The sequence below is a fragment of the Macaca thibetana genome, chromosome 9 (genome assembly GCF_024542745.1).
Source record: "Macaca thibetana thibetana isolate TM-01 chromosome 9, ASM2454274v1, whole genome shotgun sequence".
NCBI classification, from domain to species: Eukaryota; Metazoa; Chordata; class Mammalia; order Primates; family Cercopithecidae; genus Macaca; species Macaca thibetana.
The window spans coordinates 115,233,942-115,260,613 of record NC_065586.1 but is presented as its reverse complement, the minus strand read 5'-3'; the positions used below and the strand labels follow the sequence as shown (position 1 = coordinate 115,260,613).

The following is a 26,672-nucleotide window of genomic DNA, read 5'->3' as shown; positions in this document are numbered from 1 at the left end:
ACGGGTAGGGCGCGGCAGGAGCGCAGGGTGAGGTTGCGGAGGGCCTCACTCAAACCTTTGGGGATCTTCGCATTAGATGCTGTGATATGGGGTTCCGATATTGACCCTTTGGGGCCTGGAGACCGCCCGGCTCCCCAAATGTGCGGAGCAGGGCAAGCAGGGTTGGGAGGACATGGCCTGTGTGAGAGCTGGGCTCGCCGGAACAGTGGGCGCGCAAGGGCCCCGAGGCGCGGTGACGCGGGACGTCGGGCGCGCGGGCCTGGGGCGGGAACTGCGGGTGCGCGCGGCCCGGGGCGGGGCTCGCCGCCCGGCTCCTCCTCCGCGCGCGGCCTGGCGGCGGCGGCCACTCTACCCAGCGCAAGATGTCCCTAGAACAAGAGGAGGAAACGCAACACGGGCTGCTCCTAGGATGCAGCGACGCCGTCCCCGCCTTCATTGAGCCCAACGTGCGCTTCTGGATCACCACCGTGCGCCAAGTACGGCCCCGGGCCCCGCGCGGCTGGGGGCGGGGAGGGGGCGGGTCGGGCCGCGTGGTGTCGGGCTGGCCCGGGTGACCTTGGCCAGGCCACGTGGGCGCCCCCCGTCTCCGTTTCCTCGTTCCGGAGTTGTGCGGGGTACGCGCACCACCGGCCTTCACCCCTTAGGGAGCGGGAGGGGACGCAGGGGAAACCCAAGCTGCCCATGACCACAACGTCATCCTCCAGATCGCCCTCTCGGAGGGGCCCAGTTCGCGCAGGTGGCTGCTCCCTACTCCCTGAGCTGTGGCTGAGCAACAGATTGGGGAGAAACAGGCCCTCCCACCTTGGTAAGCCCAGCCACTCTCGGTGAGAGCCCCGAGGCTTTGGGAAGCCACCCTTGGACAGGAAATAAGCAGGACTGACCTCCCTGCGGCGTCTAGGGCAGCACCGTCCAATAGAAATAAGGTGTGAGCCTTACAGGCAATTAAACATTTTCCAGTAGCCACGTTAAACAAGATAAAAAGAAAAGGTGAAATTTTTAACAATACAGTACATTTAACCCAGCAGGTGCAAAATACTAACATTTCAACATGTAATCAGTACAAAACATTCCTGAGATATCTTACTCGTTTTTTTGGTGCGAAGTCTTCCAATCCGGCGTTTGTTACACTCGCAGCACATCTGGGTTTAGCCGCATGTGGCGAATCAGGGAGCAGGGCTTTACAGGGTTCTCTTTTAGGCCTCTCCTAAAGTGGGGTCCAGCCCTGTTTTCTTAGGTGGGGAAACTGAGAAGGTGGGGAAACTGAGCTCCGGTTGCTCCAGCAGAACCAGGGCTTAAAGCCAGAACCACTACAAAGTTTGGGGTTTGCTGGAGCAAACCTCCTTTACCTAGTGTGACCCCAGCTGCACCATTGAGCCCTTAATGGGGCGTCCATCCTTTTTCACTGGAGTGAAGCCTTATAGCAAGCAGAGAGTGAGGCCACAGATTCTGAGATCTTCTAGGCCGTTGCTTCGAGGTCATATGTGAGATATGAACATAGGACCATTTGAACCCCAAAGTCTGGGATTTTCGCCCTCAAGGGCAATTGATACTGAGCGGTTAAGGGCAGAGACTTCTGAATCATTTACTGGCGGTGTTGCCTTGAGTACATTCATGAGTCCCTCTAAGCCTCAGCTTCCTCACCTGGAGAATGGAGAGGTTGGGAGGATCCCAGGAGTTGATGCCAGTAAAAGGCAGATCACAGATCCTGGCAGGTTCTCAAAAAAAAAAAAAAAAAAAAAAAAAAAAGCCAACTGTTACTACTATGTCTTTATTTTTCTTCTGCTATTAACCTCTCTGTTGCTTTTCTCCCTCATAAGTCCTTTATTCGACGATTTCTTCAATGGACAGAATTATTAGATCCTACAAATGTGTTCATTTCAGTTGTAAGTATTGTCTTCAGAGCTAATGAATTTCACATTTTATTTTGAAACTTAAAGACCGCGTGTCCCTTTTTTTTTTTTTCCAGACGGAGTTTTGCTCTTGTTGCCCAGGCTGGAGTGCAATGGCACCATCTCAGCTCACAGGAACCTCTGCCTCCCACGTTCAAGCGATTCTCCTGCCTCAGCCTCCAGAGTAGCTGGGATTACAGGCATGCGCCACCATGCCCGGCTAATTTTGTATTTTTAGTAGAGACAGGGTTTCTCCGTGTTGGTCAGGCTGGTCTCCAACTCCTGACCTCAGGCCCAGCCCACATGTCCCTTTTAAAAGCAGTTGAAATAACAATCTGCATATATTATTGTGTGTATTCCTTCTGAATGAGCTTGTCAGATTGGAAGGGGTAAAGAAAAGCATACATCTGACCATGTGCCATGCCTCATGCCTTTAATGCCAGCACTTTGGGAGGCCGAGGCACATGGATCACCTGAGGTCAGGAGTCCTAGACCAACCTGACCAACATGGTGAAACCCCCATTTCTTTTTTTTTTTTTTTTTTTTTTTTTTGAGACGGAGTCTCGCTCTGTCGCCTAGGCTGGAGTGCAGTGGCCGGATCTCAGCTCACTGCTAGCTCCGCCCCCCAGGTTTACACCATTCTCCTGCCTCAGCCTCCCGAGTAGCTGGGACTACAGGCGCCCGCCACCTTGCCCGGCTAGTTTTTTGTATTTTTTAGTAGAGGCGGGGTTTCACTGTGTCAGCCAGGATGGTCTCGATCTCCTGACCTTGTGATCCGCCCGTCTCGGCCTCCCAAAGTGCTGGGATTACAGGCTTGAGCCACCGCGCCCGGCCGAAACCCCCATTTCTACTAAAAATACAAACATTAGCTGGGTGTGGTGGCAGGTGCCTGTAATCCCAGCTATTTGGAAGGCTGAGGCAGGAGAATCACTTGAACCCAGGAGGCGGAGGTTGCAGTGAGCGGAGATCGCGCCACTGCACTCTAACCTGGGTGACAAGAGCAAAACTCCATCCAAAAAAAAAAAAAAAAGAAGAAAAAGAAAAGCGTACATTTGTTTAACAGGTAATATCAGGCCCAGGCCGGGTGCTGGTGATTCAGAGAGAAACAAATCTTCCACATGATGGAGGACAGACTGGCTAAACTGGTCACATCCTGGGCGACAAGAGTGAAATTCCGTCTTTAAAAAAAAGAAAGAAAATGTAATAAAATGAGAAGCAAATATAACCAGATGTTTACAGTTGTTAATTCTCTGTGAGGGGATTATAGTGTGTAGCCATTCTTTGTAATTTTTGTATTTAATTATTTTTTCTCAAATTAAGAAATGGAGGCTGGCTCGTGTCTATAATCCCAGCACTTTGGGAATCTGAGATGGTAGGATCTCTCGAGAGTAAGAATTTGAGACCAGCCTGGGCAATATAGCGAGACCCTATCTGTACAAATAAAAATATAAAGTTAGCCAGGTGTAGTGGGTTGTGCCTGTAGTCACAACTAATTGGGAGGCTGAGGCAAGAGGATCACTTAAGCCCAGGAGTTCGAGGCTGCAGTGAGCTGTGATCACACTACTGCACTCCAGCCTGGGCAACAGAGTGAGACTCTGTCTCTTAAAAAAATAAGAAAATAAAGAAAGAAAAAGAGGTAAGACTGAACTGATTAGACGTGGAAGTGGGTGAGGGAGAAAGACTTCCGGGTTTCTGACATGCATAGCCAGGGGATGGTGGTAACCATTCAGTGAGACAGTTGACATCAGAGAGTGGGGGACGTGACAGCACGATTGCGGGCAGCTGCTGGAGCATCTAGGAAGAGGAAGGCATAAATCTGGATGGCACTCAGGGCTATCCTAATGGCTAGAGAGCCTAGGGCACCTTGTGGCTTGAAATCAGGCATGCAGTTGAAGTCCAGTGCATGCTAGTGAGTGAGCTGGTGATTCCTACATCTGGGGATAAACCTGAACAATTTGAGATCATTACTTGATTTCTTGATGTCTAATTTTAGGAAAGTATAGAAAACTCGAGGCACCTATTGTGCACAAATGAAGATGCTTCCAACCCTGCCTCGGAGGACCAAAGGGTATGTTCCATGTGCCCAGGTCTGGCTGGTTGAAGGCTGGGTGTAGTTGCCCTCAGATGGTTCTGCCTGCATGGTCAGGTGGAATTTGGCCATTAATCTCTCTCTCCATCTCTTTTCTTTCTTTTTTCCTTCCCTTGGGAGCCACTGTTCTATTGGCTATTAATGCTGTCATTGTTATATACTGCCCAGAGGACCAGCTTTGCAAAACTGGGTTAGTTTTTAAAATGTAGTTAGAATTCTGTCCCGTAAACCAGACAGCAAGATTCCTCCTATGCAGTGGACATTTGTGGGGATTCCCTGCAGCTGATTCCTGGAGGCCCATGGCAAACTCCAGAATTCAGACAGGCCTCTGACGTCAGAATTCATTCTGCACTGCAGGCGGTGTTCCTGCTGATAGGCTCAAAGGAGCCTGTCGAGGTTCCTTATCTACCTCGCAGTGTGTGGGGCTTTCTGGAGCTCACAGACACCAGTTCCTCAAGGCAGCCTCTGGAGAGCTCACATATTTAACTTACTTTTTCTAAGAATGTGTTGGGGACCCTGGGCTGACAGCTTGGCTCTGTTGCAAGTAACTTGTCTTATGGCACGGTGTGTCATCAGCACACGGCCTGCTCTGCTCTGAGCCAGAGGCAAGCCGGATTCGGGGACTCATCTGAGGCATAAGTTAGGTATTGGTCTTCTCCAAGGGTAGAGACAGGACTTTTTAATGTTCTGGTCAGTTTCTCTGTGTGGCTCATCTCTGCTTGCCATTAGTTCATTTGTTTATTCATACGATCCATTGATTTTGATTTGTTCTGTCGATGTGGTGGAAAACAGCTCTGGGCTTCACTTTCTGAAAGGTAGAGCAAAGGTGGTCCCAGAAATGAGACTGGCAAAGAGATTCTTTGGTGCTGAGCCACCTTTAAAAGCCTTTTTTTTTTTTTTTTTTTTTTTTTTTTTTTTTTAAGGCTGGGTGTGATGGCTTACCCCTGTAATTCCAGTGGTTTGGGAGGATGACTTGATGCCAAGAGTGCAAGACCAGCCTGGGCAGTATAGCGAGACCCCATCTCTAGCTGGGAATGGTGGCGTGAGCCTGCAGTTTCAGCTACTCAGGAGGGTGAGGTGGGAGGATCGCTTGAACCCAGTAGTTCGAGGCTGCTCTGCAGTGAGTGAGGATTGTGTCACTGCACTCCAGGCTGGGTGACAGAGCAAGACCTTGTCTCTTAAAAAATATTTAAAATGAAACAAAGCTGTTCTTTTTTCTCCTTTAAGATACAAGAAGCTTGGAAGCGGAGTCTTGTAAGTTTCAGTCCCTTCCTAATTTTTAGTGTCCTAAAATAACAAAACCAGACATCTTTGCATCTCTCCTCTTGCATCTAACCTTGCATCTCTCCTCTTGAAGGCCACAGTGCATCCCGACAGCAGCAACCTGATCCCCAAGCTTTTTCGACCTGCGGGTGAGTTGGCTCTAATTTTGAGAAGTGGGTTGGGAAGATGTAGTTTCTAACACTTAGGAAACTCTGCCTGCCGGATCACCTGGGGTCAGGAGTTCGCGACCAGCCTCGCTAACATGGTGAAATCCCATCTCTACTAAAAATGTAAACAATTAGCTGGACATTGTTGTGGCACATGCCTATAGTCCCAGCTACTCGGGAGGCTGAGGCAGGAGAATTGCTTGAACCTGAGAGCCAGAGGTTGCAGTGAGGTGAGATCGAGCCATTGCACTCCAGCCTGGGCAACAGAGTGAAACTCCATCTCAAAAAAAGAAAAAGAAAACTCTGCCTGCTTTGCTTCAATTATTTTTCCCCCAGCAGGATTTCTTTTTTTTTTTTTTTTTTTTTTTTTGAAACAGAGTCTCACTCTGTCACCTAGGCTGGAGTGCAGTGGCACAGTCTCGGCTCACTACAATCTCAGCCTCCCGAGTAGCTAGGATTACAGGCGCCCGCCATCATCCCCGGCTTGTATTTGTATTTTTAGTAGAGACAGGGTTTCACTATGTTGGTCAGGCTGGTCTCGAACTCCTGACCTTGTGATCCACCCATCTTGGCCTCCCAAAGTGCTAGAATTACAGGCATGAGCCCCCGTGCCCGGCCATGTTATACTAATTTTATGTACATCATTATTATTATTATCGGTTTTAGAGACAGGGTCTCACTCTGTTACCCAGACTGGAGTACAGTAGCACCATAATAGCTCAAAGCAGCCTCCAACTCCCAGGCTCAGCGGATCCTCCTCTCCTCAGCCTCCTGAGTCGCTGGGACCACAGGGTCATCCTGCCATAACCTTCTTTAAATGTTTTGTGGAGATGGGGGTCTCACTACCTCTACAAAATGGAGGCTGGTCTCAAACTCCTGGCCTCAACCCATCCTCCAGCCTCAGCCTACCAAAGTGCTGAGACCTTGACCCACCATTTTATTAGAAAAAAAAGAATGAGTGGAAAAAGTCCTTTGAGGTCTGTGCCTTCTGAAAGCTGGGGAAGAGGTGCTTAGGTGGGTGGTCCCCTTCTGGCCCCCTCTGCCTGGGCAACTGTGGTCACTGACACCTCCTCTCTTCTCTTCCTGCCAGCGTTCCTGCCTTTCATGGCGCCCACGGTGAGCAAGCAGACGTTCGCCGTTAGGAGAGTAGGAGCTTGGGAAGATGGCCACTCTCCTCCTAACCTCGGCTGTGTCCCTCCAGCTCCAGACCCCTGTCCCATGACTGCCTGATAGATGGTTGTGGACCCCCACTGACAACCCGTGGCTGCTATTCATATGTCCTTGTCTCCACTCCCTCCCCCTCCCCACACCCTCCCAGTCAGGCATCCAGGCCCCTGGAAGGCCACAGCTTGGCAAGGTCATCCCTTTCCCGAACACCAAGTATGCGCAGAGCACTGGAGAAGCGGCCAGTGAGTTAGGATGCGCTCCCTGCACAAACCCCTCGCCACCAAGTCCTCGTCTGACACAGCCCCTCACCTGGGACCTGGCATTGTCCCCGTGGGGCTTTCCCACCTTAGTCCTCGGAAGGTGCTTTTTGTTTTGTTTTTTTGTTTGTTTTTTGAGACAGAGTCTCGCTCTGTCGCCTAGGCTAGAGTGCAGTGGCACAATCTCAGCTTGCTGCAGCCTCTGCCTCCCGTGTTCAAGGAATTCTCCTGTCTCAGCCTCCTGAGTGGCTGGGATTACAGGCGCCCGCCACCACGCCCAGCTAGTGTTTTTATTTTTAGTAGAGACGGGGTTTCGCCATGTTGGCCAGGCTGGTCTCGAACTCCTGACCTCAGGTGATCCACCCACCTTGGCCTCCCAAAGTGCTGGGATTACAGGCATGAGCCACCATGCCTGGACTGTTTTTTGTTTTGTAAAATACGGTCTTGCTCTGTTGCCTAGGCTGGAGTGCAGTGACGCAATCATAGCTCACTGTAACTTCAAACTCCTAGGCTCAATCAATCCCACTACTTCAGCCTTCTGAGTAGGTGGGACTACAGGTACTCGCCACCATGGGGCTAATTTTTTAATTTTTACCGGAGACAGAGTCTTGCTACAATGCTCAGGCTGGTCTTGAACTCCTGGGCTCAAGGGATCCTCCCAGTTTGGCTTACCAGAGTGCTGGGATTATAGGCGTGAGCCACCACTCCCAGCCCAGGAGGTACTTGTCCACATCACAGGCTGGCTCCTGTCTGCTTCCCCTAGCAAATATGTACTACTTCTTCTTTTTTTTCTTTTTTTTTTTTGAGACGGAGTCTTGCTCTGTCTCCCAGGCTGGAGTGCAGTGGCACGATCTTGGCTCATTGCAACCTCCACCTTCCAGATTTAAGTGATTCTCCTGCCTTGGCCTCCTGAGTAGCTGGGATTACAGGTGTGCACCACCACACTCGGCTAATTTCTGTGTTTTTTGTAGAGACAGGATTTCACCATGTTGGCCAGGCTGGTCAAGAACTCCTGGCCTCAGGTGATTCTCCCACCTCAGCCTCCCAAAGTGCTGGGATTACAAGAGTGAGCCACCACACCCAGCTAACAAATGTGTACATCTTAGCCACCCTGCTGGACTAAGGCCCTTGAGACGGCCTGCTGTGTGCTCCTGGATGTCCTTAGAGCTGCTAGTTTGGTGCTTGGCAGGTGCTCTCACTCAACCTTGTCTACCAACTGGCAGCCCCTGTACCCACTACCAGCCTCTCCTGCCCCAGCTCCCTGGGGCTCAATTCTCCGTCTCCCCTGGGAAGTTCTTTGCTACCGCAAGTTCTCCCTCCACAGAAACACTTGTAACTGTGTTCCACTTTCTTCTTAAAAGGTATTTTTGTCAATGATGCCACCAAAAGGGATCAAGTCCGTGATTTTACCTCAGGTAGCCATTCTTCCTGTTTCACGATTACTAAATTCTGTGATGCTTGAAACCAAACCGCGATCCATTTGCCCCTCTCTCGACAGGTTTTCCTCTATACCTACATGACAACGTTCAACAGCATCAATGGAAACAGAAGTTATGTGAGTATTATGAGACGCAGAGGGTGTGGGGTTTTCTGTTATTTCTTTTGGAATTTGTTGTATGTATTTGTTTTAAAATCATCCTTGCTGGATAAAACTGTGATATTTGCTAAATAAGTACTTTTGTTTCTCCTTAGACTTGTAAACCACTAGAAAGATCATTATTAATGGCGGAAGCCATTGCTGCTTCAACCTTCTTAGGAGTAAGTATTTTTAGAATCTGTCAAATCTTCTTTATTCCTCAGAATCCAGGAAGCTTTATTTATTCTAGTTACAAATTTATGTTCCAATTTAAACAATTTAGAAAGTATGAATAGGAAATAAAAGTCGCCTGTAATCCTATTATCCCAAAATAATCATGTTAATAGTCTAAGTTTCCAGGCATATACATGGTACTGGTATCTTTTTATTTTTTTCTATTTTCTATTTTCTTTTTTTTTTTTTTTTGAGACAGAGTCTCGCTCTGTTGCCCAGGCTGGAGTGCAATTGCATGATCTCAACTCACTGCAACCTCTGCTTCCTGGGTTCAAGTGATTCTCCTGCCTCAGCCTTCCGAGTAGCTGGGATTACAGGCACGCGCCACCACACCCAGCTAATTTTTTGTATTTTTTAGTAGAGGAGGGATTTCACCATGTTGGCCAGGTGACCTGCCCACCTCGACCTCCCAAAGTGCTGGGATTACAGGCGTGAGCCACCACGCCTGGCCAGTACTGTTATCTTTTTAAAAATTGTTATATAAATTGTGTGTTATAAATATGTTATATAAACTGTGTTATATAATTTGTGTATTGCTTTGGATGTCAGGACACTGTACTGGTGAAAGATGGAGATGTTAGCATCAGACAAGCCTGGGCCTTCATCCTGGCTCAAACCTTTAATGGCTCTGTGACTCTCGAGAACTTTCTTTTTTTTTCTTTTTGAGATGGAGTCTTGCTTGTCACCCAGGCTGGAGTGCAATGGCGCAATCTTGGCTCACTGCAAGCTTCGCCCCCCCAGGTTCACGCCATTCTCCTGCCTTAGCCTCCCGAGTAACTGGGACTACAGGCGCCCGCCACCACACCCGGCTAATTTTTTGTATTTTTAGTAGAGACGGGGTTTCACCGTGTTAGCCAGGATGGTCTGGATCTCCTGACCTCGTGATCCGCCCGCCTCGGCCTCCCAAAGTGCTGGGATTACAGGCGTGAGCCACCGCGCCCGGCCAACTCTCGACAACTTTCATACCTCTCTCTAAGCCCCTGTTGACTCCTTAGATGAACAGGGAGAGGACCTCCATGTTGCAGGAATTTGAAAAATACATGAAGGGCCCTGGCAGCGGTCTGACCTGTAACAGGAACTAGGTCAGGGCGGCCTCTCTGCTAGTGAGTAGGTTCTGCTGATTTTTCAGTCCCATGAAATAATGATTTTTCTCTCTTCTTTTCTAGGTAGTGCCTCACTTTATCCAGATAAAGTATGGCCTGACTAACCCTTGGATTAAGAGACTCTTACCTGTGGTCTTCCTCGGTGAGCAAGAAGGGCTGGAGCCTGCAGTCTGGGCGGGGGCTCTCTTTGTGGTCTGTGAGCCTTCCTTCATCTCCAGAGGCACCTGGCTGCCTTGGCACATTGTGACTGATGACAGGTGGCCTTTGCGGCCCTGCAGGCCCCCAAAGCCCAAATTAGGTCCTTGCTCTGAGAGGTGACACTTTCTGTAAATACCCACATTAACGGCCAAAGAATGAACACAAGACTGGAAACGCAAATTACAGTTTTTTCTTGAGACGGAGTCTCGCTCCGTCACCCAGGCTGGAGTGCAGTGGCGTGACCTCGGCTCACTACAACCTCCGCCTCCTGGGTTTAGACAGTTCTCCTGCCTCAGTCTCCCGAGGAGCTGGGATTACCGGCGTGCGCCACCATGCCCAGCTAATTGGTTTTTTGTATTTTTAGTAGAGATAGGCATTCACCATGTTGGCCAAGCTGGTCTTGAACGTCCAGCCTCAAGTGATTCGCCTGCCTCAGCTTCCCAAAATGCTGGGGTTACAGGCATGAGCCACCACGCCCGGCCCTACATTTTAAAGATTATCTATATAAACGTTCTACATACATTATTTTACTTAATCCCGACAACAACTTATGGATAGGAAATATTATTATTCCTATTTACAGATGAGGAGACTGAGGCACAGGGAGGTTAAGTAACTTGCCTAGAGTCACACAGCAAGCAAATGGTTAGTATAGGGATTCCAACCCAGTGGGGTGACAGAGATATTAGCTGAATATTTTGACTCTGCCAGCCTGCAAGTTTACTATGTCATGCTCCAAATTTGAGTTTGGGAATCATAGCAGTTTGAAGAGTTGGCAGACTGATGTCAGTGGTGAAATTGAGGAAATGGTGTTATAGAACCCTTACAGCTTTGGCCAGGCATGGTGGCTCACACCTGTAATCCCAACACTTTGGGAGGCCATTGTGGGCGGATCACTTGAGGTCAGGAGTTCGAGACCAGCCTGACCAACATGATGAAACCCCGTCTGTACTAAAAATACAAAACTTAGCCAGGCCTGGTGGCGGGTTCCTGTAATCCCAGCTACTCTGGAGGCTGAGGCAGAAGAATTGCTTGAACCCAGGAGGCGGAGGTTGCAGTGAGCTGAGATCGCACCATTGCACTCCAGCCTGGGCAACAAGAGTGAAACTCTGTCTCAAAAAGAAAAGGAAACCTTACAACTTAAGCAAAGGTGAGGGATATGTTTCCAGGATCCCAGGGTTTCTCCTGGAATCCGGTAAGGAAGCAGGGGTGCTGGAAGCTGGTCCCAGGCTGTGGTCAGGATCCAAGACTGAGTGGTCAGCAGCTCTGAGCCTACTTCCACAGCCCCAGGAGAGCACCTGGTTGGCCCAGCCTGTGGCAGGTGTCCACCTGAGGGTCGAGAAAGGCCAGCTGTCAGAGAAAGAGGCTTGCAGTAGGCAGACACCCAAAGAGATGTTCCTTTGCTGGAACAAGACTCACCCCCATGTTGGGTGTTCTTTACTTCTTTACATCTACAGTGCAAGCCAGTGGAATGAATGTCTACATGTCCCGAACTATTGAATCCATTAAGGGGATTGCGGTCATGGACAAGGAAGGCAATGTCCTGGGCCATTCCACAATTGCTGGGACAAAGGTAAGAGACACGATGGAGCTATAGCTGCTTGCCTTTTGGGCAAAGACTTGACTTTTCTGTTTGGAAGCCAGTGACAAATTCATGTCTACCTTCAACCTTTCTTTACCCATCTTTCCTTAGTGTGCTGAGAGAGAAATTTTTCATTTTGCCCCCTGATGTGTAAAAGACGGGGTATTAGTCTGGGTTCTCTGGAGGAACAGAACCAATGGGATATATGTACATAATCTTTCTTTCTGAGACAGGGTCTTGCTCTGTCGCACCGGCCTGGAGTGCAGTGCTGCAGTCTTGGCTCACTGCAACCTCTGCTTCCCTAACACAAGCGATCCTGCCACCTCAGCCTTTCAAGTAGCTGGAACCACAGGCACACACCACCACATCTGGCTTATTTTTGTATTTTTAGTAGAGACAGGGTTTCACCATGTTGGCCAGGCTGGTCTCGAACTTCTGGCCTCGAGTGATCCACCCACCTTGGCCTCCCAAAGTGCTAGGATTACAGGCGTGAGCCACCATGCCTGGCCCCCAATTCCTTTTTGAAATCTCTCAAAAGAAAAGCATGTACCTCTGTCTCCATTGTCCCTCCCATTCACTCCTGAGTTTAAGTGATCCTCTCACCTTGGCCTCACAAAGTGCTGGGATTACAGGTGTGCGCCTCCACACCTGGGCAGTGCATGTCTATTAAGAGATTTGTTCTAAGGAATTGGCTTGCACAACTGTGGGAATCTGCAGAGCAGGCCTGGAGGCTGGAAACTTGGACAGGAGCTGCTGCTACAGTCTTGAGGCAGAATTTCTTCTTTGAGAAACCCCAGTTTTTGCCTGTAAGGCCTCCAACTGATTGGATAAGGCCCACCCACATTGTGGAAGGTAACCTTCTTTTTTTTTTTTTTTTTTTTGAGACGGAGTCTTGCTCTGTCACCCAGGCTGGAGTGCAATGGCGTGATCTCGGCTCACTGCAACCTCTGCTTCCCAGGTTCAAGCGATTCTCCTCCCTCAGTCTCCCGAGTAGCTGGGATTACCAGCTACCACCATGGGATTACGTGCATACCACCACACCCAGCCCATTTTTGTATTTTTAGTAGAGGTGGGGTTTCACCATGTTGGCCAGGCTGGTCTCGAACCCCTGACCTCAGGTGGTCTGCTCGCCTTAGCCTCCCAAAGTACTAGTTACAGGTGTGAGCCATCGTGCTTGGTGGTAACCTGCTTTTCTTAAAGTCAGCTGATTGCAGATGTGCTCCATGTCTGCAGAATACCTACAGCAACAACTAGATGAGTGCTGGATTAAATAACTGGGTAGTGTTGCTATGGTGACCCATGAGGCTGACTGCCACAGACAGGCATCTGACAAGTGCTAGGCACCTCTGAGAGTGAGATCCTGTCCTTCAAGTTCAATATCTGCCCTCCCAGTGTGTGGTGATTGGGGGCCACTCCCCTCCCAGCCTCCTCTGCACTTACAGAGGTCAGTGGACACCCCTCTCTGGGGTTAAGAGAAGCCCTGCTTCTCCCACTTCAGCAGATGTCCTGATAGTCTTCATTGCTAAGGACTACTTTCATCAAGAATGGATTTAGAAAATTGAATTTTCTGATCCAAAACTCCTTCTCAAGGCCTCAATTTTGAATGCTTTTTACTATTAGTTTCTTCTTCTTTTTTTTTGAGACAGGGTCTCCTTCTGTTGCACAGGCTGAAATGCAATGGTGTGATCACGGCTCTCTACAGCCTCAACCTCCCAAGCTCAGGTGATTCTCTCACCTCAGCCTTCCAAGTAGCTGGGATTCTAAATACGCACCACCATGCGTGGCTCATGTTTGTGCTTTTTGTAGACGTGGGGTTTCACCATGTTGCCCAGTTGTGTCTCAAACTCCTGGGCTCAAGTGATCTGCCCACCTTGGCCTCCCAAAGTGCTGGGATTGCAAGGGTGAGCCACTGGGCCTGGCCAAAGTATTCTTTCGTTCAGTTCAGCACAGTGACTACTGAGTGCATTCAGCTGTGAGAACCTAGTATAGTCTATGGTGTTTTCATTTTGGGTGTAGACTTCTAAAATAATGTTTTTAGCAGGTGAGATCTTTTTTGGTCCCTGTGAAATGACTTTAGCTGAAGACTTTAGTTGTTTGCAAATGACATATCAAGCGGAGTGCAACAGCCCTGATACAAAGTGAAGAGACTAACCGGGCTTCTGGCAGTGGGGGATCCCGGGCACTCCCTTAGCCAGCCAGGGTACGTCTCTCTACTGGCCAGCGTGTTGGTGGCAGAGGAGGTCAGAAAAGATGGCTGTTCGTTCCATCGGTAAATATGTCATTATTCAGCTCACCAAACGTATTACGATTTAAAGTAATCCTATCACTGACTGACAAAGCTGAATTATAAACCATCAGATACATGCTAATGGTATTTCCACCAGACCGTCTAGTAGCATAGCTCCTGACCTAAACGAATTGTGACAGAGACAAAATAATTATAAGTAACAGAGAAATTGCTGCCAGAAAGAAAATAGGTCACAAGTTTGAAATGAAGGTTCTGGACCTAATAAACCAACCGTAAGTTGGATCACTCGCAGTCAGTCAGGAGTTTGAGACCATGCTGGCCAACGCGGTGAAACCCCATGTCTACTAAAAATGAAAACATTAGCCAGATGTGATGGCGGGTGCCTGTAATCCCAGCTACTCGGGAGGCTGAGGCAGGAGAATCACTTGAACCTGAGAGGTGGAGGTTGCAGTGAGCCGAGATCGTGCCATTGCACTCCAGCCTGGGCAACAGAGCAAGACCCCATCTCAAAAACAACAAACAAACAAAAACAAACCACCCAGGACTGCATTTGTGCTTTCCCCTGGGGAAGGAAAGAACACCCGAAAGAGACATTTTTTCTTTTTTTTTTTTTTTTTAAGACGGAGTCTCGCTCTGTCGCCCAGGCTGGAATGCAGTGGCCGGATCTCAGCTCACTGCAAGCTCCGCCTCCCGGGTTTACGCCATTCTCCTGCCTCAGCCTCCCGAGTAGCTGGGCCTACAGGCGCCCGCCACCTCGCCTGGCTAGTTTTTTGTATTTTTATTAGAGACAGGGTTTCACCGTGTTAGCCAGGATGGTCTCGATCTCCTGACCTCGTGATCCGCCTGTCTCGGCCTCCCAAAGTGCTGGGATTACAGGCTTGAGCCACCACACCGGCTGAGACATTTTTTCAAACACCTTTATTGAGATATAATTTACATACTGTAAAATTTGCCCATTGTAAGAGGAAAGTTTGATGAATTTTAGTGAATTTAAAACAATTGTGCAGCCAGGCACGGTGGCTCACTCATGCCTGTAATCCCAACACTTTGGGAGGCAGATCACTTGAGTCCATGAGTTCGAGACCAGCCTGGGCAACATAGCGAAACCCTGTCTCTACAAAAAAAATTTTTTTTAATTAGCTAGGCGTGGCGGGGTGCATCTGTAGTCCCAGCTACTTAGGAGGCTGAGGTGAGAGGATCAACTGAGCCTAGGAGGTTGAGGCTGCAGCAAGCCGTTATTGCACCACTATACTCCAGCCTGGTTGACAGAAAGAGACCTTCATCTCAAAAAATAAAAAATAGGCCGGGCGCGGTGGCTCACGCCTGTAATCCCAGCACTTTGGGAGGCCAAGACAGGCAGATCACCTGAGGTCAGGAGTTCAAGACCAGCCTGGCCAACATGGTGAAACCCTGTCTCTACTAAAAATACAAAAATTAGCTGGGCGTGGTGGCACATGCCTGTAATCCCAGCTACTCAGGAGGCTAAGGCTGGAGAATCACTTGAACCCAGGAGGCAGAGGTTGCAATGAGCTGAGATTGCGCCACTGCACTCCAGCCTGGGTGACAGAAAAAGACTCTGTCTCAAAAAATAATACTAATAAATAAGTGAAACAGTTGTGTGACCATCACCACAGTCCAATTGTAGAACATTTTCATCATCCTAAAAATGTCCCAAATGCCCACTGCTACCCCCAGCCCTAGGGAAGCACTGATCTGCTTCTTTTTTTCTTTTTTTTTTGAGTCAGAGTCTCGCTCTGCCGCCCAGGCTGGAGTGCAGTGGTGTGATCTTGGCTCACTGCAACCTCCGTCTACCAGGTTGAAGCAATTCTCCTGCCTCAGCCTCCTGAGTAGCTGGGACTATAGGCGCCCGCCACCACGCCCGGATAATTTTTTGTATTTTTAGTAGAGATGGGGTTTCCCCGTGTTAGCCAGGATGGCCTTAATCTCCTGACCTTGTGATCCACTGGCCTCGGCTTCCCAAAGTGCTGGGATTACAGGCATGAACCCCTGTGCCCGGCCACTGACTTGCTTTTGTGTCTTCTTAGTTTTTGCCTTTTCCAGAAATTATACATAAGTGAATCACACAGTAGTATTTTGTGTCTTGCTTCTTTCACATTTGAGATTCATCCATCTTGTACCACATGTTGGTCATTTGTTACTTTTCACTGCTGAGTAGTATTCCATACCTGGATGTGCTGCATTTTGCTTCTCTATTCCGCAGGCAGTGGATGTTTGGGTTGTGTCCACCCTTGGGTTATCATGAATCAGGCTGCTCTGACGTTCACTTGCACATCTTTATGTACATGTGTGTTTGTATTTCTCTGCAACTCCGTGTGAACTTAAGGTGTTACTATTGCTGTGACGTATTTGTAAAGCTGGAGAGGAGAACGAGAGCAAATTTTTTTAAGTTTGTTCATTTATTTATTCATTTATTTATAGAGACAGAGTCTCCCTCTGTCGCCCAAGCTGGAGTGCAATGGTACGAACATGGCTCGCTGCAGCCTCAACTTCTTGGGCTCAAGCAAACCTCCTGCCTCAGCCTCCTGAGTACTACAGGTGTGCACTACCATACATGGCTAATTAAAAAAAAAAAATGTTTGTAGAGAGGGGGGTCTTGCTATGTTGCCCAGGCTGGTCTCAAACTCTTGGTCTCAAGCGATCCTCCTGTCTTGGCCTCCCAGAGCGCTGGGAGGTGTGAGGCACTGCACCCAGTTTAAAGCAAATATTGAAACGGCAAGTTATTCCCAGCGCCTCCTGCCTGCCAGGCTTGGTGCTAGGCTCTGGAGGCGCACACCCTGACCAGTGAGAGCCCCGTCTCCACAGGAGCCCCAGCCTCCCCGCGGGAAGATAGCCTCAGGCTTGACTGGCTGTTTGGAGTCCATCTCACCAGAAGAAACTCCGTTTTTCGCATGAGGGGCATATTAGGGTCAAAGAAAAGCTTTACTGGCCTGCTTTAAAAAAAGTCTTTTTTCTCTGAAGAATAAATTGTCTGCATCTGTGCATAAGCAATAAGCATTCGTCTATCACTTCCCTGTCCGCGGAAGGTCATTTCCTTTAGCTAAAATTTCAGAAACTGCGTAACCAGCAATATCTGATGGTGAGAGGGCACTGTTGGTCCGATTTCAGGTGACTCGTGGCTATTATTCCCCCTACTGGCCCCATAAGCCACTCCTTTGCACACAGCGCCTCCTAATGATGGCGTCTTACCTGGGGTGTCCTCCCCATACACGGGACCAAGGGACAGAGACGGGCCTCGCCCCATTGACACGGACGCACGGCACACCAACAGCCATTTTTCCCTTCCAGAAGTCAAGCAATTTTACTTTATGTCCCTGAGACTTTTATTTTATTTTCTTTCTTTTATTTTAGAGACTGAGTCTCACTCTATTACCCAGGCTGGAGTGCAATGGTGTGATCTCGGCTCACTGGAACCTCCACCTCCCAGGTTCAAGTAATTCTCCTGCCTCAGTCTCCCAAGTAGCTGGGATTACAGGTGCCTACCATCATGCCCGGCTAATTTTTGTATTTTTAGTAGAGACAGGGTTTCACCATGTTGGCCGGGCTGGTCTTGAACTCCTGACCTCAGGTGATCTGCCCACCTTGGCCTCCCAAAGTGCTGGGATTACAAGCGTGAGCCACCACACCTGGCCCCTGAGACCTTATTTTTAAAACAGCCCTCCTCGGCTTCCTCTCTTTTGTGGGGGGAAAGGCATTCCCTGCAGAGGGAACCGCACAAGCGTGACTGTCACCCGCAGCAGGGCAGAGGTGTGAGCAGAGAGCAGGGGCTGGCCAGTAGGAGGAGCCTGGGAAGGTAGGTCAAAGCCATTCATGGGAAGCTGGAAGTGGAAGGACAGAGTTCAGGGAAGGATGGGTGCAGGTGTGCCTGCCCCTCTTGGGTATACCATGTGCTGTTTGTGGTGTATGTGTCTTACCCAGGGGTGGGTTCTAAAGTTAACATGCTAGCTACTTAGGAGGCTGGGGCAGGAGGATTGCTTGAGGCCAGGAAGTCAGGACCAGCTTGGGCAACATAGTGAGACCCCATCTCTACAAAAAATTCGAAGTTAGCTGGGTGTGGTAGGGTGTACCTGTGATCCTGGATGCTTGGGAGGCTAAGGTAGGAGGATCACTTGAGCCTGGGAGGTCAATGCTGCAGTAAGCCGTGATCATGCCGCTGTACTCCAGCCTGGATGACAGAGTGAGACCCTGTCTCTAAAAATAAATAAATAAATAAATAAATACAAGTAGTAAAAAAGTTAACGTGAGCTGTTTTATAGTCAAAATTTCCCTTACAAGTCCCTTAAAGTGCCCTTAAGGGGTACATGGTTTTGTGCATATTCACCCATACAGTAAATTGTATGTGTAAATGTTTAATGTATGGAGTAATGTACATTATAGAAAAGATTGCAAACATAACCTGTACATAACACAATTTTATAGTACAACACTTTTAATTCGCTGTGAAATGGGTACAGACAGGCGACCTCGTGTGGGTCCCATGCCGTGCCCGTGTCCTCAGAGCTGGGCATCTGGAGGCTCCCCCACTGGCAGGTATGGGAGTTGCTGCCGAGCCAGGCACAGGACAGGCCGGTGGCGGAGATGTGGCTTGGACGGGAAATACGGAGTGAACCTCTGTGGCAAATCCAGCATTTCCACCGAGGAACGATTTGTTCTCAGTGAGGGTCTGTCTAGAAGCCACCTTTGCTTGTATGTAGTGGATAGTTTATTTGGGGTCGTTTGGCAGACGGATGGAGACCACTGTGGAGTCGAGGAGGTAAATCCCCTCCTAGCTATTTCTGGCACCAAGTGTGGCCGACCTGCACACACCTGTATGTGGAAAGGAACGTGGAAGGCATCCCCTCCGCCCCTCTCCACGGGCATCCTTTTTCTGAGTGAGAAGGGAGGGTTGCTGTTGCCTGTCTCTGGCAGGAGTTGTGGGATCCCTAGAAATCGTCTTGCTCCTGTACTAAGCTTCTTTTTTGAGACAGAGTTTCATTCTGTTGCCCAATCTGGAGTGCATTGGCGTGATCTCGGCTCACTGCAACATCCGCTTCTCAGGTTCAAGTGATTCTCGTGCCTCAGTCTCCTGAGTAGCTGGGACTACTGGCGCATAACACCACACCTGGCTAATTTTTGTATTTTTTGGTAGAGAGGGGGGTTTCACCACGTTGGCCTGGCTGGTCTCAAACTGCTGACCTCAAGCGACCCACCTGCCTCAGCCTCCCAAAGTGCAGGGATTACAGGTGTGAGGCACCGTGCCTGGCCTAAGCTGTTTCTCTTCATTTTTGCTAGGCTGTTAGAGAAACGGCAGTATCCAGGACAGTGCTGTTTGGGACCTCTGCTCTGATTCCTGAAATCTTCACCTACTTTTTTAAAAGGTAAGAGGCATGGTCCTATCCCCAGGTAGGGATCTGAAAGTCAAATCCTTATAAAAACCTGTCAGATACTGACCGTGGTAGAGGGTGGAAGGAGTAACCTTCCCGTAAACACGCATCACAGCTAAGACAGTCAGATTGTGGCAGGCATGGAAATCCAGGTGTGTGGATTCCACTGAATGGGGAATCCAGCCCAGGCTCTGCCTCCAGTTACCCCGCGTCCTTGACGTGTCCAAGGACCTTCCACGGCCATTTCCTCACCTCTAGAATGAGGAGCTTGGATGACGTGCACGTTCCCGTGGCTCTGATGTGCTGTGAATATTGCTCAAGCCCGCCCCTCTGCACCCCCATTCCAAGCATGTTTTAAATTAGCTTCAGCGACTCCGGATTCAGATTCATCCCTTTGAAGAAGCCAGAAATGGTCTATGAGGTGGAGGACCTGGGCATCCATCAGGGTTCCTGTGGCCCCCAGTATGAGAAGCCTAACCTGCAAGAGCTCAGGCTCGAGGGGAGATGTGGGGCTTTAGGGCCGGAACGGGCAAGGATTGCAGACCATGGCAGCTTGAACAGAAGCTCCCTTGCTGGGCGCGCCTCCCTGTCACCCTCGTGAATGTTGGTTCCTTCTCTCCTGCCAGATTGGCTTCTTCATATTGATGAGGGACCCGTTTGCTAGTAACTCCCAGCTCATGGCCTCACAGCCTCCTGATCAGAGGTGGACTACAGCAAACCCCAGGGGAGGCACAAATGTCTTCCCCTCAGGGCAGACTCCTGGGGAAGGATTCTGTAGGCCTGAATTGGGTTGTGTGCCTGAGCTGCAGTGTGGCGAGGCTGGGATTCGCCTGCTAGGACCACACACAGAGCACATTTCCAAGAAGGAGGGATGGGATGGCGCGGTGGCTCACGCCTGTAATCCCAGCACTTTGGGAGGCTGAGGTGGGTAGATCACCTGAGGTCAGGAGGAGTTTGAGACCAGCCTAGGCAACATGGTGAAACCCTGCCTCTACTGAAAATACAAAAATTAGCCAGGCGTGGTGGCGGGCGCCTAGAATCCCAGCTACCCAGGAGACTGATACCGGAGAATCGCTTGAACCCAGGAGGCAGAGGTTGCAGTGAACCAAAATCGCACCATTGTACTCCAGCCTGGGTGACAGAGGAAGACTCTCTCAAAAAAATAGAGAAAACAGGCCTTGATCTAGCTGTTCAGGTACAATAAAAAGAAAAAAGAACAGGCCCTGATCCAGCTGTTCAGGTGCACTAAAAATAAAAATTAAAAAACAAAACAAAGCAAAAAAAACCAGGCCCTGATTCAGCTGTTCAGAAAATAAGCCCTGGGCGGGGCACGGTGGCTCAAGCCTGTAATCCCAGCACTTTGGGAGGCCGAGACGGGCAGATCACGAGGTCAGGAGATCGAGACCATCCTGGCTAACATGGTGAAACCCCGTCTCTACTAAAAATACAAAAAAACTAGCCGGGCGAGGTGGCGGGCGCCTGTAGTCCCAGCTGCTCGGGAGGCTGAGGCAGGAGAATGGCGTGAACCCGGGAGGCGGAGCTTGCAGTGAGCGGAGATCTGGCCACTGCACTCCAGCCTGGGCGACAGAGCGAGACTCCGTCTCAAAAAAAAAAAAAAAAAAAAGAAAATAAGCCCTGATAGTTTCACATCACTAGTGAGCCATGCCTTGTCTCTTACAGGACCCAGTTTTTCCTGAAAAACCCAGGGTCATTGTGGATCCTGAAACTGTCTTGTACTTTCCTGACAATGGGACTGATGGTGCCAGTTTCTTTTAGTATATTTCCACAGATTGGACAGGTAAGTGCCCCCATTCCACTTTTCTCTCAAAGTTTTTTATTTTGCGGTTATAAGAGTAAAGTAAATAAGTTATTCTTACAAATCTGCAAGGTTTATAAAAATATAAAACAAGACCAGGTGCAGTGGCTCACACTTGTAATCCCAGCACTTTGGGAGGCCAAGGTGGGAAGATTGCTTGAGCCCAGGAGTTCAAGACCTACCTAGGCAACATAGTAAGACCCTATCTTTACAAAAAATAATACACAAATTAGCTGGGTGTGGTGATGTACACCTGTTGTCCCAGCTGCTCGGGAGACTGAGGTGGGAGGATCACCTGGGCCCAGGGTTGAGGCTGCAGTGAGCTGTGATTGCACCACTGTACTCCAGCCTGGGTGAGAGTGAGACCCTATTTCAAAAAATAAAATAGTAAAACAAAATACAGTTGACTTTTGAACAACTTGGGGGTTAGTAGTCAAAAATCCAAGTATAACCTTTGACTCCCCGAAAACTTAACTATTAATAGCTTACTGTTGACCAGAAGGCTTACCAATAGCATAAAAAGTCAAGTAACACATATTTCATATTCTGTATGTGTTATATAATGTATTCCTACAATAAACTAGAGAAAATAGAATGTTATTAAGAAAATCAGGCCAGGCGCAGTGGCTCACACCTGTAATCCCAGCACTTTGGGAGGCCGAGGCGGGTGGATCATGAGGTCAGGAGATCGAGACCATCCTGGCTAACACGGTGAAACCCCGTCTCTACTAAAAATACAAAAAAACTAGCCGGGCGAGGTGGCGGGCGCCGGTAGTCCCAGCTACTTGGGAGGCTGAGGCAGGAGAATGGCTTGAACCTGGGAGGCGGAGCTTGCAGTGAGCCAAGATCGCACCACTGCACTCCAGCCTGGGCGACAGAGCGAGACTCCGTCCAAAAAAAAAAAAAGAAAATCAGAAAATCAGGCCAGGTGCGGTGGCTCATGCCTGTAATCTTAGCACTTTGGGACGCTGAGGCGGGCAGATAACTTGAGATCAGGAGTTCAAGAGCAGCTTGGCCAGCATGGTAAATAAAACTCCAGGGCCGGGGCGCGGTGGCTCACGCCTGTAATCCCAGCACTTTGGGAGGCTGAGGCGGGCGGATCACAAGGTCAGGAGATCGAGACCACGGTGAAACCCCGTCTCCACTAAAAATTACAAAAAATTAGCCGGGCGCGGTTGTGGGCGCCTGTAGTCCCAGCTACTCGGGAGGCTGAGGCAGGAGAATGGCGTGAACCCGGGAGGCGGAGCTTGCAGTGAGCCGAGATCGCGCCACTGCACTCCAGCCTGGGCTGGGCGACAGAGCGAGACTCCGTCTCAAAAAAAAAAATAAATAAAAAATAAAACTCCAGCTCTACTAAAAATACAAAAATTAGCCAGGTGTGGTGGTGCCTGTAATCCCAGCTACTCAGGAGGCTGAGGCAGGAGAATCGGTTGAACCTGGGGATGTGGAGGTTGCAATGAGCCAAGATCATGACATTGTACTCCAGCCTGGGCGACAGAGTGAGACTCTGTCTCAAAAAAAAAAAAAAAAAATCATAAGGAGGAAAAAATGTATTTACTGTTTATTACATGAAGGTGAGTCATCAGTTTCAGTAAGGATCAAGGTCTTCATCCTCGTCATCTTCATGTCGAGTAGGCTGCGGAGGAGGAAGAGGGGTTGGTCTGGCTGTCTCACAGGTGACGTAGGAGGAAGAAAATCAGTGTATAGGTGGACCTGCATTGTTCAAACCTGTATTATTCAAGGGTTAACTGTAATGATATTTATATTTAATTCTGTCCCTCAATTCTCTTGGTGCAGTTTTGGGTTCTGTTTTTCTTAACACTATTTCATAAGCATTTTTTTCTGGGGCATAAAAAGAAATGTTTTAAAACTACTTAATGAAATAAATTTTAAATACTCCAAAATGTTCTCTAACTACGCCCTCTCCAATAGAACTTTCTGCAGTGCTGGAAATGTTCTATAATAGATTGGTGCTGTCCAGTATGGTAGCCAAGAGCTACATGTGCTACTGAGCACTTCAGGAGAGGCTGGTGTGACTAGGGAATGGAATTGTAAATTAAGTTAAATTTTAAATTAGGTACTCTTGTGTGCTTAGTGGCTATTGGACAGCCCAGTTCTGTAGATAATTTATAATATAATTTATTATGAGTCAGACTGCCTGGACTCAGATTCCAGCTTCTCCACGACCTTGGTCAACTTGTTCCATTTTCTTATCTGTTAAAGAGAGCTGAAGATAATGGCATCTCTACCAAGGGTTGTTGCTCAGTAGGCAGCAAGGACATTTTTTTTTTTTAAGTCAGAAAGCCAGTTTTTTTAATTTCCGAAGCTCTGCCATAAATTTCTAGCAGATGTCAAGGACATTATTGATGCTAGCAGATATCAGCAATTTCTTGGCTAAATATTTTAAGTGCTTGTTTCTGTCACTATAAATATATATGTCCTCAAAAGCATATTTATGGAATGATCTTGTTCAGAATCCACATTTTATAGGTTTAGGTTTTAGGATCATTCATTCAAGCAACTTTGCCAGCACAACGTAGAAGTTTCAAATTATTTTAGATAGTTATGCTTATTACTATGCTATGGGCGAGGGGTTGGGGAGTGAGGCAGCATCTCAGAATAAAATTTCAGGCCAGGCATGGTGGCTCATGTCTGTAATCCCAACACTTTGGGAGACCAAGCTGGAAAGATTGCTTGAGGCCACGAGTTCCAGACCAGCCTGGGGAATGCAGTGAGACCCCGTTTCTACATAAAATGTTCTAAAAATTAGGTCGGGGGCTGTGGCTCATGCCTGTAATCCTAGCACTCTGGGAAGCCCAAGTGGGAGGATCACTTGAGCCGGAGTTCAAGACCAGCCAGGGCAACATAGCAAGACCTCGTCTCTGCTGAAAATAAAAATTTGGCTGGGCACGGTGGGTCACACCTGTAATCCCAGCACTTTGGGAGGCCAAGGTAGGAGGATCACTTTAGCTCAGGGTTTGAAACCAGCCTGAACCTCATCTCTATTCTGAAAAAAATTAAAAAGAAAAAATAATAGTAATAATTAGCCAGGCATGGTGGTATGTGCCTGTAGTCCCAGCCACTCAGGCAGCTGAGGTAGGAAGATCACCTGATCTTTGGTCAAGGCTGCAATGGGGCCACAGAGTGAGACTCTGTCTCAAAAAAAAAAAAAATTAGTGGGGTGAAGTGGCAGACAGCTGCAGTCCCAGCTACTCAGAAGGCTGCGGTGAGAGGATCACTTGAGCCCAGGAAGGAGAGGAAGAGTTTATTCCCAGTGGAGGATGGGAAGGGCTGAATGGGCACGTGAGGCTACAAGGAACAGGCAGGATGCTGGGGGCCAGGTGGCAGGGCCTGCACAGCCAGGCCAAGGAGGTGGGCGGCAGGTGAGTCATTCAAGGTTGGAAGGGGCAGAACTCCCAGAGACCAGAGTGGAGGCAGGAAAGGGAGTCAGTTACACACATGACCCCAGATGCCAAGACTTGCTTGCTGGACTTTGAAAATATCCTGTTGGGGTCGGGCGTGGTGGCTCATGCTTGTAATCCCAGCACTTTGGGAGGCCGAGGCGGGTGGATCACGAGGTCAGGACGTTGAGACCATCCTGGTTAACACGGTGAAACCCCGTCTCTATTAAAAATTCAAAATATTAGCCAGGTGTGGTGGCGGGCTCCTGTGGTCCCACCTACTTTGGAGGTTGAGACAGGAGAATGGCATGAACCCCAGAGGTGGAGCTTGCAGTGAGCCGAGATTGTGCCACTGCACTCCAGCCTGGGCGACGGAGTGAGACTCCATCTCAAAAAAAAAAAAAAAAAAGAAAATATCCTGTTGGCTCAAGGCGGGCATGGAGGTGCTTAGATGAGATAAGGAGTTACTACTAATTTTGTTGCGTATGATAATGGCATAGTGACATGACATGAGAATTGCCTTAAAATACTCAAGGGAAAAAACCCTACTGCTGGGTGTGGGAGGTGCTTGATGAAATGAGATCTGCAAATTGTTAATAGTTATTCCTGAGTGAGCACATGTGAGTTCATTACATTCTTTCCACATTTGTTTTTTGTTTGTTTGTATGTTTGAGACAGGGTTTCTCTCTGTTGCCCAGGCGGGAGGGCAGTGGTATAATCACGGCTTGCTGCAGCCTTGACTCCCAGGCTCAAGTGATCCTCTGGCCTCAGCCTCTCAAGTAGCTGGGACTACAGGAACGTACCACCACACCTGGCTCATTTTTATTTTTTGTAGAGACAGGGTCCCACTGTATTGCCCAGGCTGATTGCAAACTCCCCACCTCAAGCAATCCTCCTGATCTTGGCTCACTGTAACCTCCACCTCCCAGGTTCAAGCGATTCTCGTGCCTCAGCCACCGGAGTAGCTGGGATTACAGGCACCCACCACCACGCCCGGCTAATTTGTGTATTTTTTGTAGAAATGGGGTTTCACCATGTTAGCCAGGCTGGTCTCAAGTGATCTACCCGCCTCAGCCTCCCAAAGTGTTGGGATTACAGGCATGAGCCATTGTGCCCAGCCATCTTAAAACTTTTTAATGGAAAGTTTCAATTATAAACAAATATAGAGATAAGTAAATAACAATAATAGGCCAGAGGTGGTGGTGCGCGCCTGTAATCCCAGCTACTCGGGTGGCTGAGCTACGAGAATCACTTGAACTTGGAGGGTAGAGGTTGCAGTGAGCTGAGATGGTGCCACTGTACTCCAGCCTGGGCAACAGAACAAGACTCTGTATCAAAAAAAAAAAAAAGCTTAAAAAGTTTCTTTACTACTTGGGTGATTTAAAAAAAAAATAGGCTACATTTTCTGCTATAGATTAGACATTATTGAAAAAGATAGACTGAAATGGTGGCTTTCAGAAAATGATTTTTTTAGCTTGGCTTCTAAGGCAAGAAAAACTATTAATAGAAATATTGTGAATTTAACTATTTTTCAGATACAGTGCCGTAGTCATGAAGAGAAAGTTCAGCCTTCAACAGAAGAAACAGAAATCTTTTATCACAGAGGGGTGTAGGCATGAGTTTCAGGTGAATTTATGTGCTTCCTGCTTGAAAACCTTCACCTCTCCAGGTTCGGTTTAGAGAACTCTGCCAGAGGTCTTCTGGGGACCCCAGAGGTGTCTGTGCTGACAAGGTGACTTAAAGTTCCACACTGAGATCACTCCCAGGCTGGCATGTCTGGGGTTTTTAAGGCTGGCTGGAGAAGACGGTGGGAGGGTGCCCCGTCTGACATCCTTGGGGTTGCTAAGGAGATGGTTGGAGTGGGGATCGGCCTGCGAAAGGATACTATGAAATCACTAATTACCTAATAAACCTGTCTCAAGTTGAGTATTTGAAGAAAGAACACAGAGTCCACCGTGCCCAGGACACAGGCGTCCAATGGATAGGCCATTTCAAGTGGAACACGTACCCCTGGGGCGCTGTTTATGGCCTCCGACCCCAAAAGCAATCTTGTTTCCTTACTCAGCGTCCTCCAATCTAGACGGCTGCTTAAAACCTTTGCTGCCCTCTGCCCAGTGCCTCCTTTCTCCTCTCTGGAGGCTGAGGCACGAGAATCACTTGAACCCTGGCGGCAGAGGTTGCAGTGAGTCAAGGTCGCGCCATTGCATTCCAGCCTGGGTGACAGAACTAGACTGTGTCTCAAAAAGAAATAAACTGCTTGTCACCTGCCTCATTAGAGACCGGATCTTGCTGTCACCCAGG

The 26,672-nt window shown here is 48.8% G+C and overlaps 1 protein-coding gene across 2 annotated transcripts; it reads left to right on the top strand.

The window, feature by feature from the left end:
* The first annotated feature begins 270 nt into the window (after positions 1–270).
* On the top strand, positions 271–26,313 carry SFXN4 (sideroflexin 4). 2 transcript variants are annotated; one of them, XM_050803991.1, is made up of 14 exons: positions 272–476; positions 1,818–1,883; positions 3,883–3,957; positions 5,206–5,232; positions 5,336–5,390; positions 6,499–6,524; positions 8,194–8,247; positions 8,331–8,387; positions 8,525–8,590; positions 9,809–9,887; positions 11,401–11,516; positions 19,063–19,148; positions 20,835–20,952; positions 25,907–26,313. In XM_050803991.1, the coding sequence occupies exons 1-14, from the start codon at positions 363–365 to the stop codon at positions 25,982–25,984; spliced, it is 1,017 nt and encodes a 338-aa protein (XP_050659948.1). In that variant the 5' UTR covers positions 272–362; the 3' UTR covers positions 25,985–26,313. The 2 variants fall into 2 exon arrangements, with proteins under 2 accessions (XP_050659949.1, XP_050659948.1); XM_050803992.1 differs by lacking the exon at positions 19,063–19,148 and having other exon boundaries at positions 271–476; positions 25,907–25,997.
* The last annotated feature ends 359 nt before the right edge of the window (positions 26,314–26,672 follow it).

Coding starts and splice junctions, on each gene's coding strand:
- SFXN4 (XM_050803991.1), top strand. CDS start 363: ATGTCCCTAGAACAAGAGGAGGAAACGCAACACGGGCTGCTCCTAGGA. Junction 11,517..19,062: donor CCACAATTGCTGGGACAAAG/GTAAGAGACACG, acceptor CATTTTTGCTAG/GCTGTTAGAGAAACGGCAGT. Junction 19,149..20,834: donor TTCACCTACTTTTTTAAAAG/GTAAGAGGCATG, acceptor TGTCTCTTACAG/GACCCAGTTTTTCCTGAAAA.